At 52.3% G+C, this 13,280-nt stretch overlaps 1 protein-coding gene across 2 annotated transcripts in view; it reads right to left on the bottom strand.

The window, feature by feature from the left end:
* ZBTB7C (zinc finger and BTB domain containing 7C) overlaps positions 1-13,280 on the bottom strand; it is a 393,546-nt gene that overhangs the window by 3,229 nt on the left and 377,037 nt on the right. For both annotated transcript variants that reach the window (XM_055232837.2, XM_063639832.1), the window contains one exon: positions 9,377-10,600. In XM_055232837.2, coding sequence (XP_055088812.1) covers positions 9,377-10,584 — 1,208 coding nt within the window. In that variant the 5' untranslated portion in view covers positions 10,585-10,600. The remainder of the gene's footprint in view (positions 1-9,376; positions 10,601-13,280) is intronic.

Genomic DNA, 13,280 nt, shown 5'->3' with positions numbered 1-13,280 from the left:
CCTTGGGCTCTCCTCTTTGTCTTTAGACAATTTCAGGGTTTACAAAAGAGCCAGGTGCGAAAAGAATGCAGCATAATCTAGGGCAAAACTTTGCGGGGTTTAAGTGGTATTATTCACAGGTAAGGTATGGTGTAGGGTGGGGGCGCCTGTGCCTATTGGGGGTCTGGGAGCCTCTGCGCCAGCTGCAGACCCATCACCAACATGCTGGTGACTTCAGGCAAGTTACTTAACTTCACTGCCCAGAGCAGAACCTGGTGCCAGACATCAATTCTCATTGTCCAGGGCTGATGGAAAGATCCTGGGTCTGTGTGAGCTAGATTCCACACACCTCCTGGTGGTCTTGACAGGAAAACTGACATCAGGGGGATGTTTTCATAAACACTGAGCATTGGGTAAACCAGCTTAAGCTGGCTGAGGTCTAGGCAGCTGGGCTGCAAGAATTCCTCTTGGGATAATTCGCAGCCTTCCCCAGTGGGGCCACAGGGGCCAGGAAGCTCTGTGTCTAGTCTCCTACTTCCTCCCTGCAGGTGTGGCTTGGGTGGAGCATCTGTCTATAACTTCAGGCTCTGCCTTGAGGTTAGAGCAGATGTGGAGTCCAGGTGTCCTCCCTAAGATGACCAGATTTAAACCCTGTTTAACATAATCCCAGGACAGCAGGTGCAGGTCCTAGGCTCCTGGTGTCTCCTGGCCACTAGAGGTCTCACCAGCTCTCATTTTCAAAACGGTTCTCCAGGGGCAGAGCAGGAGAGAAAAGGACATTCCCATGAATACTGGCAGGCACTGTGGGAGGAGGATCAGAGAGGACAGATCCAGTCCTCCCACCTGTGCTCACAGGAAGGCTGGAGAGCCCCTGGGAGCGGGGAGAAGGGAAGTGGGGTCACCCTCTTCCTCTCCACATCCCACTGCTCCTGCCTCTTCTCAAACCCACCAGCCACCCCTAGACTACATAGTACTCTGCTGTGATATCCCACCCCCTACCAGCATGCTGTGGTCTCTGTAACCCAGATTTCACCTAGATGATTGGATTTTTGAGGAGGAAGGGACCTCAGAGACCATTTAGGCCAGGGAGTCTCAAACTTAAGGATGCATTCGAACCATAATCAGGACTCAATAAGACCGTGCTGGGCCCTACTCCCAGAGATTCTGATCAGTAGGTCTGGGATAGGGGAGAGGGACAAAGTATTTGCATTTCTAACCACTTGCCACATGCTGGTGGTGGTGGTGGTTCATAAACCCCACACTGAGAACCACCGGTCCAGGCAAAGCCTCCACTATGTAGGTGGGCAAACAGGCCCAGCTGGGGAACTTGCCAAGCTCACCCAGAGGGTCATGGCAGGCCCGGGAGTCAAGGCCTCTTTTCTCATCACAGCACTGTGACTGTGAAAATGGAAGTGTCGGGTGCCTGTACCCCTGGAGTGATGCAACTTCCCAGTCCTGAGGGATGTGTCTTGGGCCTCCACAAATTCACCCAGGCTCTGATGGAAACACTGATGCTAGGTGGTCGGTTGGGCTCCCCCACCAGGCCTGGCAGAAGGCTCAGCACAGAATCAGCTAAGCAGGGCTTTAAATGCATCATTTCATTACTCCTCACCACAACCTATGAGGTAGGTTTTTTTATTTTTATTTTTATTTTTTTGAGACAGAGTCTCACTTTGTCACCCAGGCTAGAGTGTAGTGGCACGATCTCGGCTCACTGCAACCTCCGCTTCCCAGGTTCAAGTGATTCTCCTGCCTCAGCCTCTCTAGTAGGTGGGATTACAGGCATGCACCACCACACCTGGCTAATTTTTGTATTTTTTTAAGTAGAAACGGGGCTTCACCATGTTGGTGAGGCTGGTCTCAAACTCCTGACCTTGCGATCTGCCCACCTCGGCCTCCCAAAGTGCTGGGATTACAGGCATGAGCCACTGTGCCCGGACAAGGTAGTTTTTTTTTTTTTTTTTTTTGAGAGGGAGTCTTGCTCTGTCGCCCAGGCTGGAGTGCAGTGGTGCGATCTTGGCTCACTGCAAGCTCTGCATCCCGGGTTCACACCATTCTCCTGCCTCAGCCTCCCAAGTAGCTAGGACTACAGGTGCCCGCCACCACGCCTGGCTAATTTTTTTTGTTTTTTTAATAGAGACAGGGTTTCACCGTGTTAGCAAGGATGGTCTCCATCTCCTGACCTCGTGATCTGCCAGCCTCAGCCTCCCAAAGTGCTGGGATTACAGGTGTCAGCCACCGCGCCTGGCCAGGTAGGTTTTTTTTAAGTCACTATTACACATAATTAGTAGTACCGACCCTTAGGGTCACTCTCAAACAATGGACAATATAAGTGGTAAATCTTCAAATGCCTCCCAAACTTCTCATTAGGGTATCTAAAAGAAGTAAAGAAGTCCCATTTTTGTGGCAATTGGTCCAAGGATGTAAGAAGTGCTGAGAAGGTGCCTATGATATCCTTTTATTGAACACCTGCTATGGGCAGGTAAATACATGACTTCATTGACCCTGGGAATTCATTATTCAGAGGCATATGGTATAGAGGTAGGGCCCCTCCAGGAGTCTGGGAGTCCTTGTTGCAGCTTCAGACCCACCACCAACTTGCTGGGTGGCTTTAGGCAAGTTATTTAACCTCTGTGCAGAGCTAAACCTAGGACCAGACATCACTCCCCATTGTCCAGGGCAGATGGAGAGAATCTGGGTTTGCGTGAGCTAGATTCAACACACTTGGTGTAACTTCCTCACTTGGACACAGGCAGAAAGGAGGCTCAAAGAAGTTAAGAGCTTCCCAAAGGTATACAGCTGGTGAGGTGCAAAGGAACCTGGGGGGCTACCTGGCTGTAGTTTGTTTGTAAGCTATTCTGGGGATGAGAAAGGATGGATTTTCATAGCAGGGACTCCCAACCTGAGGCCTACGAGGACTGCTGCAAGAAAGGGCAGACCAGAACAATCAAGAGAGGGCACCAGTAGCCAGCTTTCTGCCTCTGAGGCCAGAAGACTGGGGTATGCCAATGGGAGGAACTCAGCCCCGGGTGGGAGCTTTCCCTAATGGAGACATTTGTGGGAATGGGGGCAAGGGGTGGGAAGAGTAGGCAAAGCTCATAAGCCAGTTCTGGAAAAAACTTCAGAGGATCATCTAGTTTACCAGGCATACTTTACCACATTCTGATTCATGGTCTGAGTCAGTGGGCCCAGTAAGCTACACTATTAACAGTGTACTTCTCAGGACCTTGAAAACACTGATCTAATTACTTCCAAGATAAGGAAAGAAAGGACCAAAGAGGGAATGGTGTTCTAGGGCCACACAGCTTCCTTCTTTACACTGACCTTTCCTGTGGATACTGTGACACGCATTGGAGCTGGAGGTGGTGCCGGGCACGCTCCAAGAACTGGATCAGTTCCCTTCCCTGGTCTGGGCCTTAGTTTCCTGATCTCTAAAATGCGGGTTGGGCTGCATCCTTGGGGCCTCTAGTGCTCCATGAGTGTATGCATCTGGGTAATGGGCTTCTGCCAAATCTCCTTCTGGAGTCTGGCTGGCTGGCTTCCTTGCTCCTTCACATGTTCAGTCTGCCTGTGGAAGCAGCATGAGTTTAGCTGGAATATGTTCTAGCTGGAATCTCAGGAGCTGAGCTCTTAGTTACTTCTCTGTAGGAATGGAGGTCTGGCAGTTCCACTTAAAATTTCCCAAGGCCCCCTTGTCCAATGGCCTGTGTGCTCACTTACCCCTTAGCATGGCTTTCTGGGCTCTTTACAAGCTCACTGCCATCTCCTCTGCCAGCTTCCTTCCTGCCCCCCCATGGTACGCTGCCCCACACTCTGGGCAACTCTGCGTCTTTGAACACCTGCAGGTATGAACTGGACTGCCGGTCCCCCAGTGCACAGCCCACCACATTACAGGGTGGATGCCCGGTAAACCCTAGCTCCTTCCCCGTGTGTGCATGTCTTGTGCTTGGATACCGATGCTCCATCCTTAGGGCCCTCCCAGAAGGCCAAGCCCAGAGCCAGGGTGCCCCTTCCTCCCAGCCCTCCTCCTCCCAGCCCTCCTCCTCCCAGCACTCCTCCCTGCACGTGGCACGGAGGGTTCTGGTACCTGCTTTGATGAGAACCTGTGGGATGCTCTTTCGTACTCTGCACAACACACAACACTGAACGTAGATAGAGAGGAGGCTCACTGTGCGTTTGGTGACTGACTAGCGGGGCCAATTTCAGAACTCTCCGACTACAAATCCGACATGCTCCCCTCTGGCCCTGGTCCCCTTGTCTGCCATCTCGTTCCATCTCTCTGCATCAGGGACAGCCAAGGACATATGCACCCAAGCCTCGGTCTACATGCCCCCTTCCAGCCTGGAGAGCTCATCGTCAGGGAAGTCGTGTGAATCCTCATGAGCTCATTCCCAGAATCAAAGAAAAGGGCTGCGGGGCCTTGGCCTGAGGTCTGTGGCCTCCAGAAAGGCTCCCAATCAGGATAATGCTTTCCCAGCAGCCTCTACCCAGACTTCTTGTAACCCGATGGTTTGAGACACACTCTTCCTGCTACCACTGCTAATGCCATTACATTATCTTAATAGGGTTCCCAGAGCTGCCAGGAGTGGGAGGACTACAAAGAAAATAGAGGGAAGACAAAAGGCAGGCTGCTGGCTTGTCTGGAGAGCAGGCAGCTGTGAGGGCACAGAGGTGGTCAGCATTCGGCTGGCACTGGAGGAGGCACGTGGAAACTAAAAGGCACAGCCTTCGGGGTTCAGCGGAACTGGAAAGCATGCCTTGTCAGCGTGACTGTGGTGCAGAGGTCATCCATCCCTGCCCAGGACGGTGTGCTCCATGGGACCTCTGCTGCCTCTGGGCCAGTCTATTCTCATTTTGCAGTTTCTTGCCTTCACTACTGTCCCCATCAGGCATGGCTGGGGCATCTCTGGGAGCCAGGCTGTGACAGGATGCAGGGGCTCCAGGAGGGAGACCAGCCAGCCATGCTCTTTAGGAGATCCTAACAGAAGGTCTGGGGGAGGCAGGGGGCAAGTCTCTATGGTGTGCAATCAAGGACCCATGTGGTGGGAATTAAGAGGCGGAAGATGCAGAGGCTTTCACAGGGCCTAGGGCCAGGCCCAGTTGGCAGTGATGGCTGAAGATGGGGCAAAAAGGTGTGCGGGGGGCCATCTGGGATGTCTTTGGGCAGGGAAAATACCCACCAAGCACAGCAGTGTCCCTATGCATGAAGACAAATGCTTTATCTTCCTGAGATCACATGCTCCCTGTTCTTCTAGGCCCATCCTAGGCGTCACCTCTGGCCGAACCCTGCCATCCTAACCTTTGGCTCCTGGCTTCCAGACTTTCTGGGAAGAGAAGGGAAAGGACTCCTGATGAAGAGGATCTGAGGTAATCTTGGTCCAGAGTGCCTCTGCCCTATGACCTGGAGCTGTTTCTGTGTCCCAAGTCAGACCTGAAAGGGACAGGAGCTGCCTCTCTGGCCAGCACAGGCACGAGCCTTCCCCAGGAGGAAAACGGTGTCTTTGAACTAAACCGAGGGAGTGCACAGGCAGAGGGAGCCCAAGTGGCGATGGGGTGACCAGACCTAGGAAGGGACAGCATGGGGCCGAAGAAACAGTTTGGTTGATACCTTTGAGGCCCCGCCTAGGGAGATTTCATATTTGGAACAGATCAGTGGTGGGACACCTGGTGGGACTGGCTGAAATCTAGAGCTGCCTCAGAGGTGAGGTTCCTGACACCAAAGAACAGACAATACCATTGTGGGGAGGCCTCTGTCCCTCCTCTCTAGACCCACAGAATGACTGACAGAAGCAGGCAGGGCCTTAGGGGTGGAGGGGCTCTGCTGGAAGGATTCCCATGTCCTCCCCCTTGGTTGTGGCTGCTGAGGTCATTAGTACATCCCCGTGGGGTGTGGACATTCTGGGAGCTGGCATCTGGGAGGCTGTGACTCAGAGCCTGGGCTGAAGGGCTACCATGCAGGGGAAGGGCAGGCCTTTCCAGCACCCCATGGGTGGGGCGGGGAGGGTGTCACAGGACCCTGAGCTCTTCCCAACATCAAGGAGGGAGGAAATGGGGCTTTGCCAGGGCAGAAGCTCAGCTGTGATGAAGGAAAGACTCGGGTTCCAGAAGGGGAAATCATGTCCGAGAGGAAGACCTGAGGGCAGCATGTCTGGGTCCTTGCTGCGGGGACAAGAGGGACACGACAGGGCCCAGTCTCAGGAAGTGGCGTGGCCTTGGAAGGGAGTCTGGGAATTCTATGTCAACGAGGCAGCCGTCGCCGCTCTAAGTGGCTGCTGAAGAGCTTCCAGGTGGAAGGGGCAGGTGTTAGGAATCGCGTCGGGGAATTCAGCCAAAAATAAGGTCCCCGTGGAAAGGCTGCAGGGAGCCTTGGCCGCAGGGAGAATTACAGGAAAACCTCAACCTGGACAGACCACGCTTGGGGCTCTTCAAGCACAGAAAAGAATCCTTGCTGGGCAGTTCCAGAGACGGGGTGAGAAGCAAAGGCCCAGTGATTCTGAAGAATGTGAAGGGGAGGAGAGTGGGGAGTGTCCCACAAGGACAGCCACAGCCCACAGTGAGCAATAAAGCCTCTGAAGTGAGGCAGGCTGGAGCCATCTCCTCCACCCCGCCTTCCCCCAGCTCGGGGTTTCTCTCCTCCTGGGAAGACAGGGACCCAAGAGCTTGTCTGATCTTTTTCGGGAGGGTCAGAGCCCAGTGGGAACAAGTGGTGGGGGTGCTGAGGGGGCTGGAATGCAGCGGCTTCAGCTGGAGACAGGCCTGGGGCCAGATGGCCGTCATTCTGGAGCAGGAGTAACCCAAGGCCAGATGGCTGGATGACCAGAGCTGCCCCACTGCCTATCTGGTTGGGAGTGGGGACTGCAGACAGAGAGGCCACCCCAAGTGACCATCAGGAATGTGCTGGGAGGGAGGAACCTGGAATGTCACCCTCCTATACAACATAGCACTGCTGCCCAAACCAGGACACCCACTCCCAGAGAATGTCCCAGGGTCCAGAGGGTGAGAAGTCTGTCTGCAGTGACTACGCAAGGTTAAAACCTTCCCTTAAAATAGGGTGCACAGACTGTCCAGACCTGGTGTGGAACTCACAGAAGGCTGTGTGTGGGGAAGGCTCAGAGGAAAGGGAGTGGGGAAGAAGGGAGATGGGGGCTCAGGGTGCCAGCAGGGCCACCGTGTGATAACCTGAGACACAGATCGTTTTGGAATTGGAGTCACCAGCCTCGGTCTCCCCTGAAGGGAGAGGTGCTCCTGTTAGCCATCTGCCAAGGGGACAGGCATGGGCAGTTAGGGAGGTACAGCCTGTGTTGGCAGGAGAGGGCGCTCCAGGCTGATAACATGGCTGGCTTTCCTGATCTGGCCTGTGAAGAGCTTCCTGGCATCCTTAACCCCTTATGCAGGGGCTGAGACTCTCGGGCTGAAGCCAGGCCCCCCGTGAAGATGGGTGAGCTATACTTGAATCTGGCTTTCACATGGTGCTCTGGCTTATCTCCCTCGGTATTCCTGTGCTTTTGCCAAGCCCTGTTCAGGTGTTCTGCCTGGTTCTGTGGGGCTATGGTGAATTCAGGAGGAGGCAGGGGGCAACATCACCCACAGTGGCATTGGGGTGGCAGGGCTGTCACTGAGGGACATCCAAGGGGAGGTGAATCTCGGGAACCTTGGGTCCGTCTGCTCTGGGGAGTAACAGGAGCAGGGCGCCCTGCCGTCAGCATTGCCGGGTGGCTGGCTTAGCTCACTGCTAAGGGCAAGGGGACACATCCTGGGTCTGTGAGGCCCTGCCCCTCTGCTCCTGCAGATTCTCCCTCCACTGTCACTGGAAGCATCTGGGACAGATGCTGTCTGGGGTTCCCCTCACAGAAGCAGCTGTGAGCAGGACCCCAAGGCCACCTTGGAAATAATCAGTGTTGTCTTTCAAAGCAGTCCCCTGAGGAGCCTGCAGAGCTATTTCAGCCACACCAGTGTCACCTGAACGGATTTCTGAAACTCTTCTCTGGCAACTTCCAGTAGAGTGTCCAAGCAACCCAAAACAGGTCTCATGACTTTAGAGGACTCATCTTTTTTCTTTTTTTCCTGGAAAAGCATAGGCCCTGATTTGATATCCAGTCTCATTCACAACCTTGCACTGTGTCCTCGGGCCAAAGCTTTGGGCCCACTGAGGAAAATCAAAAGAACGAGCTGCCAGCAATTCCCAAAGATACATCTCCAAGAGGAAATGGGGCAGCAGCAGCACCACTGGAATAAGTGTGGGTCTCTCAAGGTGAGTTCTTTGAGAGGGACAGTGGCAGTGTGGGGAAGGGACCTAGTCTAGTAAGTCATGGTCACAGGGCAGGCATTGCCAGGCTCTGTACACACAGGATACACTGAAATGACCATATCCTGATGCCAGGCCACCCACCAGAGCCCTCCCCACCTGTGGACATGGCTGAGAAGATCACCCTCACACCAGGAACCACAGATAGCACCAACGGGCCGTATTTTCCAAAAGTGAGGCCTATCCAAAGCTGGCAGTGGGCCGATCTGACCCCACGTCAACCCGCCAATCAGTTTTGACTGCAAAAGTTGCTGTGCAGAGTAGGCGTATAACATAGGTTTGCTGAATGGGACAGAGTCTATGAAAGATGGAAGGTTTATAATGTATTGATTTCAAATTTCAAATTTTATAACAGCATAAAGTTGTCCCACTTCCTCAAATGGAAAGGCAAAGAGGAGAACATAAAAAGAGGCCCAGCCTTTAGGTCTGACCCCAAAACGATTGAAAGGACCGACAGGCATCTCTGCAGTCTACTGGTCACAGACTTTGCTGTTACACAGAGGCTGAGATTCCAGTCCCAGCTCTGCCATTTTCCAGCTGCACACATGCATGGTCAGCTAGCCGCTGGGAGATGTGTCGTAAACAAAGTCAACCATGTCTCCTCATCTTCCCAGGGCCTGGCTGTGGTAAGCGTGTATTTAAGGTGCCTAGGACGGCCCCTGGCATGCAGAACATACTTAATAAAGGTCAGTGGCTGCTTCTCCAAATCAAACGAAGGGGCGGCACTCCATCCGGGGAGTGCCATCCATTCAAACTGGGTTCCACGAATTTACAGCTGGAAGGAGAAGAGGAAGCCAAGCAACCAAGGTGCTTGAGGTGCCTCACTTCCTTCCCAGCCAGAACAGCCCTGCTCCTACCTGCCTCATGTCATGGGCTCCCACCTAATATTGTATCTGAGAAAATACTGCAGCCCCTAAAAATGGTTTGAAAGTCACAGCACCAGGTGATGCCTAGCACCCCTGCTAGCCACGAGCCTGAATGTGTCTGGGATCTATCTGGGTCTCTGTCTCCATCCCCAGCCTCCCTGCCCAACTCTGCTGTCCCCCATGGCCTCTGGCCCCATCCCCTGCACCCGAGGGCTGCCATGCGCACCTGGTGAAGCGGACCTCGCAGATGGTGCACATGTATGGCTTCTCCCCGGTATGGGTCCTCATGTGCCGTGGCAGCTTCCCGGCCCCCATGATGACTTTGTGGCAGATGGGGCACTGCTGAGAGGCCTTGGGCTTCAGCTTGCGCTCTTCCACCAGGGGCCAGGGTGGGAAGAGGCCTCCCAGGTGGGTGGCACTCAGGAAGTTGAGATAGGCACCGTAGTCGTTCTCTGCCTTGATGGGTCCCAGAGGCCCCCCCGGCAGGTCAGGGAACATGTCCTTGAAGAAGTCATTAGGGAAGGGTGGCGGTGGGGGTGGGGGCAGCTCCTCCTTCTCCTCCTCCTTGATCTTCCGATTCTTGATGACTAGATCCAGTGGCCCACTGTCCATGGGCTGCTCAGGCAGCTGGGCAAAGGCACCGAAGTCCCCTGGCCAGAGGTGTGGGAAGAAGTCCGGGGCGAATGGAGACAAGGAGGGTCTCCTGTCGGGGATGTTGGCCTTGGGGTACAGGTTCTCCCTCAGCAGAGATTCGATGGAGAAGTCCCGGATCACCCCCAGATGGCCAGGACTGCCAGCCTGGAAGGAGTCAGGGAAGTCCCTGGGGGTGTCTGAATAGGCCTTCTCTGTGAGATGGTCCGTCTTGGAAGGGCTTTGGTGGCAGCTGATGTCCTGGGGGTCAGGCAAGTTTTCTTGGTCAGCAAAGTCCTCCGTGTCATCATCGTCATCCTCCTCTTCTTCCTCCTCCTCCTCCTCGTCCTCCTCCTCATCATCATCTTCATCGTCGTCATCGTCCTCCTTGTCATCCTCCTCCCCCCCGTCCCCCCCAGGCTCCATGATCTCCAGGCACACGTTCACGATGCACTGGATCTCCAGCATCCTGGCTGCGTTGAGGATGTGCTTGACGTTGCCGGCGGTGATGGTGAGCGTGGAGGTGTAGGCGAACTCCAGGATAGCAGCCAGAGCCTCAGGCTGGACAAAGTCGATCTCGTAGACATACGGCTGGCTAGCTAGGGTGCCGGCTGTGAAAAGCTTCTTGAAGTACTTGCTGCAGGCAGCCAGGACGGAGCGGTGGGTCCGATACTCCTGCTCCTGCACCACCAGGAGCACGTCACACAGCAGGCCATCGTGCCGCTGCTCATTGAGGCTGCACAGGACCTCACTGCTGTGATTGGGGAAGGGAATGCCAATGAGCTCGTCAATGTCATTGGCCATGTTCTCAGCCAGAGCCCTGCAGAGACACACAGAGAAGAAGACTGGGTTAGTGAGCATGGCCCCAGGAGGGGTCTCAGCTCTAGGACTCTGAGCCATCTCCTTGGCATAAGGGCTCCCTGTCCACTGCAAGGCCAGTCCTCCTACCTCTTAGCCTTGCCAAATCTCACCTGCAATTCACAGCAAGCTGGGGCTTTTCTCTGGACCCCTAAGACTCTTAGAGATAGGCTTCTCACTGGGCAGCTGGTGTCAGCTACTCACCAAAGGCTGCAAGCCTTCTCTCAGGCTTGGTGTTACTGATTTCCACTTTGCCAACATGCAGTTGCAGAATACAACTGCAGGATGAAAAGCCACATGAGCCCAGCTGTTGCCTCGGCTACAGGAACAGGACCCACCTCTATGGGGCAAGGACCTCTCAGTGCTTCTGCTGAGAAGATGCTCTGATTTGTCTCACAAATCCTCTGATTCTGTAACAGACTTACACTTTGCACTGGCTACTAGGAAGCTTAAAACAAATTTCGTGGCCCATTTTCAGCAAGTAAATGGGGGCCTTGTGGTATGTTTTGCTTCCTGACCTTACTCGTTCCTTGTAGTTGAAGTTTCCTTCCATTTGTAAATCTTGATCCTTTTTTTTTTTTTTTAAAAAAAACTAACTTCCTATGTGTGTATATCTGAGAGCGATTTCACCTATAAATATTTAAATTCGATACAAATATAAATGCAATATTCAATATAAATATAATGCAATATAAATATAAATTCAAGTACATTGTTAGTTAATTTTTCATGTCTAAATTCTGTTAGCCTCATGAAAATATCAACCCCTGTGGTGAGAAGCGTCTTCTGAGACACCTTATCATTATATATGTTATACATAAAGTATGGCTAGTGGCAGCCACTAGAAGAAAGCAGGGCACGACAGGGGACAACTGGCATCCCTTCCTTTCAGGAAGCACAGCTCACAGCCCAGGTGAACATAGTCAACTGGGACAAAATGTGGCATCTGCCAGGGCAGGTAGGGGCATCCAAGGAGAGAAAACAGTCATGGGTTGTTAGTTTCTGTTACTGGTTGGGCCAGTAAAACCCCTTCCTCATCCCTCTTTTCCACTTATCACTAGAGACAGAAACCAAAAACCATGGCTTCAGGCTTCTAAAAGCCTAAAACAAAACAACAAAACAGAACAACAACAACAATAAAATAAGGTGGGCTGGACAAGCTTCATAGGGCTCTTCTATTACAGCAAAGCTTCAATATGGCCCATCTAGATAAATCCTAGCAAAGCCCTGGCCCTTATCTTGGTACAAATAAAGTGGGGAGAAAACAAAAAGGAAAACAAATCCTAAAGCCCCACGCCCCAGTGGGAAGAGTTCTGGAGATCCTTACGCATTTATCTTCTGGATGTTTCTGCCCTGGGAAGGCAGAGGCAGGGGGAGGGGAGGAGTGAGAAGTGCCGCCCATAAAGTGTGAGTGGGGCCTGGAGGCACTGGGGAGGCGGCAGGCATGGAGGATGCTGGGTGCCCCTCCCCTGCCCTCACCTTCTTCTCCACCATGGGCCTTCCCTAAGCAATCCCACTGGCCAGGTGCTCAGGAGGCTTCCCAGAGCTAAGGCCTCACTGCTTTCCCACCTTCTCATCTTTAAAAGGGCCAGAGACCCTGGCAGTCTATGCATTCATTCTCTAAATATTATTGGGTAGTCTCCCTGTGCCAGGCTCTGTACTGTACTCTGGGGATGCACAGATAACAAATTAAGAAGGCCTCTGCTCTAACAGAGCTTAGAGGAACATAACTGTGAAAAAAATGTACAGCAAGATTCACCAAACAGAGTATACAGATGGCAGATAAGCCATCTTATCTGAAAAGATGTTCAATATCACGAGCCATTAGGGAAATTCAAATTCAAACTATCATAAGATATCACTACATACATAGGATAGTGGCTAAAATAAAAAAATACTGACAACACCGAATGCTGGTGAGGATGTGGAGAAAAGGATCACTCATATATTGCTGGTGGGAATGTAGAATGGTACAGCTATTCTAGAAAATGATTTGGTAGATCTTAAGAAACGAAATATGCAACTTCCATATGACCCAGCAATTCAATTCTTCAGCATCTACCCCAGAGAAATGAAACCTTATGTCCACGAAAAACTCATACACAAATGTTCATGGCTACTTTATGCATGATAGTGAGTAACTGGAAATAACCTAGATATCCTTCAAAGGGGTATGGCTAAACATTGTGGTACGTCCATGCCAGGGAATACTATTCGGCAATAAAAAGGAGTGAATTCTCAATATGTGCAACTGCCTTGATGAATCTCCAGGGAGTTACGCTGAGTGAAAAAAGCCAATCCCAATGGGTTAGATATTGCATGATTCCATTTATATAACATTCTTGAGATGATAAAGTTATAGAAATGGAGAATAGATGAGGGTTGCCAGGGACTAAGGAGGTGGTGGTGGTGGGAGGGAAGTGGGTGTGGCTACCAAAGGGCAACAGGAGGGATACTTGTGGTGATGGAAATGTTCTGTATATTGATTATATCAGTGTTCATACCCTGGTTGATATTGTACTATGGCTTTGCAAGATGTTACCATTGGAGAAAACTGCATAAAGGGTACATGAGATGTCTCTGTATCATCTCTTATGACGGTAGCTGAAGTGATAAGTATCTCGAAAGAAAAAGTTTAAGAA

This window comes from Symphalangus syndactylus, chromosome 1 (assembly GCF_028878055.3).
Source record: "Symphalangus syndactylus isolate Jambi chromosome 1, NHGRI_mSymSyn1-v2.1_pri, whole genome shotgun sequence".
Classification (NCBI taxonomy): domain Eukaryota; kingdom Metazoa; phylum Chordata; class Mammalia; order Primates; family Hylobatidae; genus Symphalangus; species Symphalangus syndactylus.
This window is presented reverse-complemented; position numbering and strand designations above follow the sequence as displayed.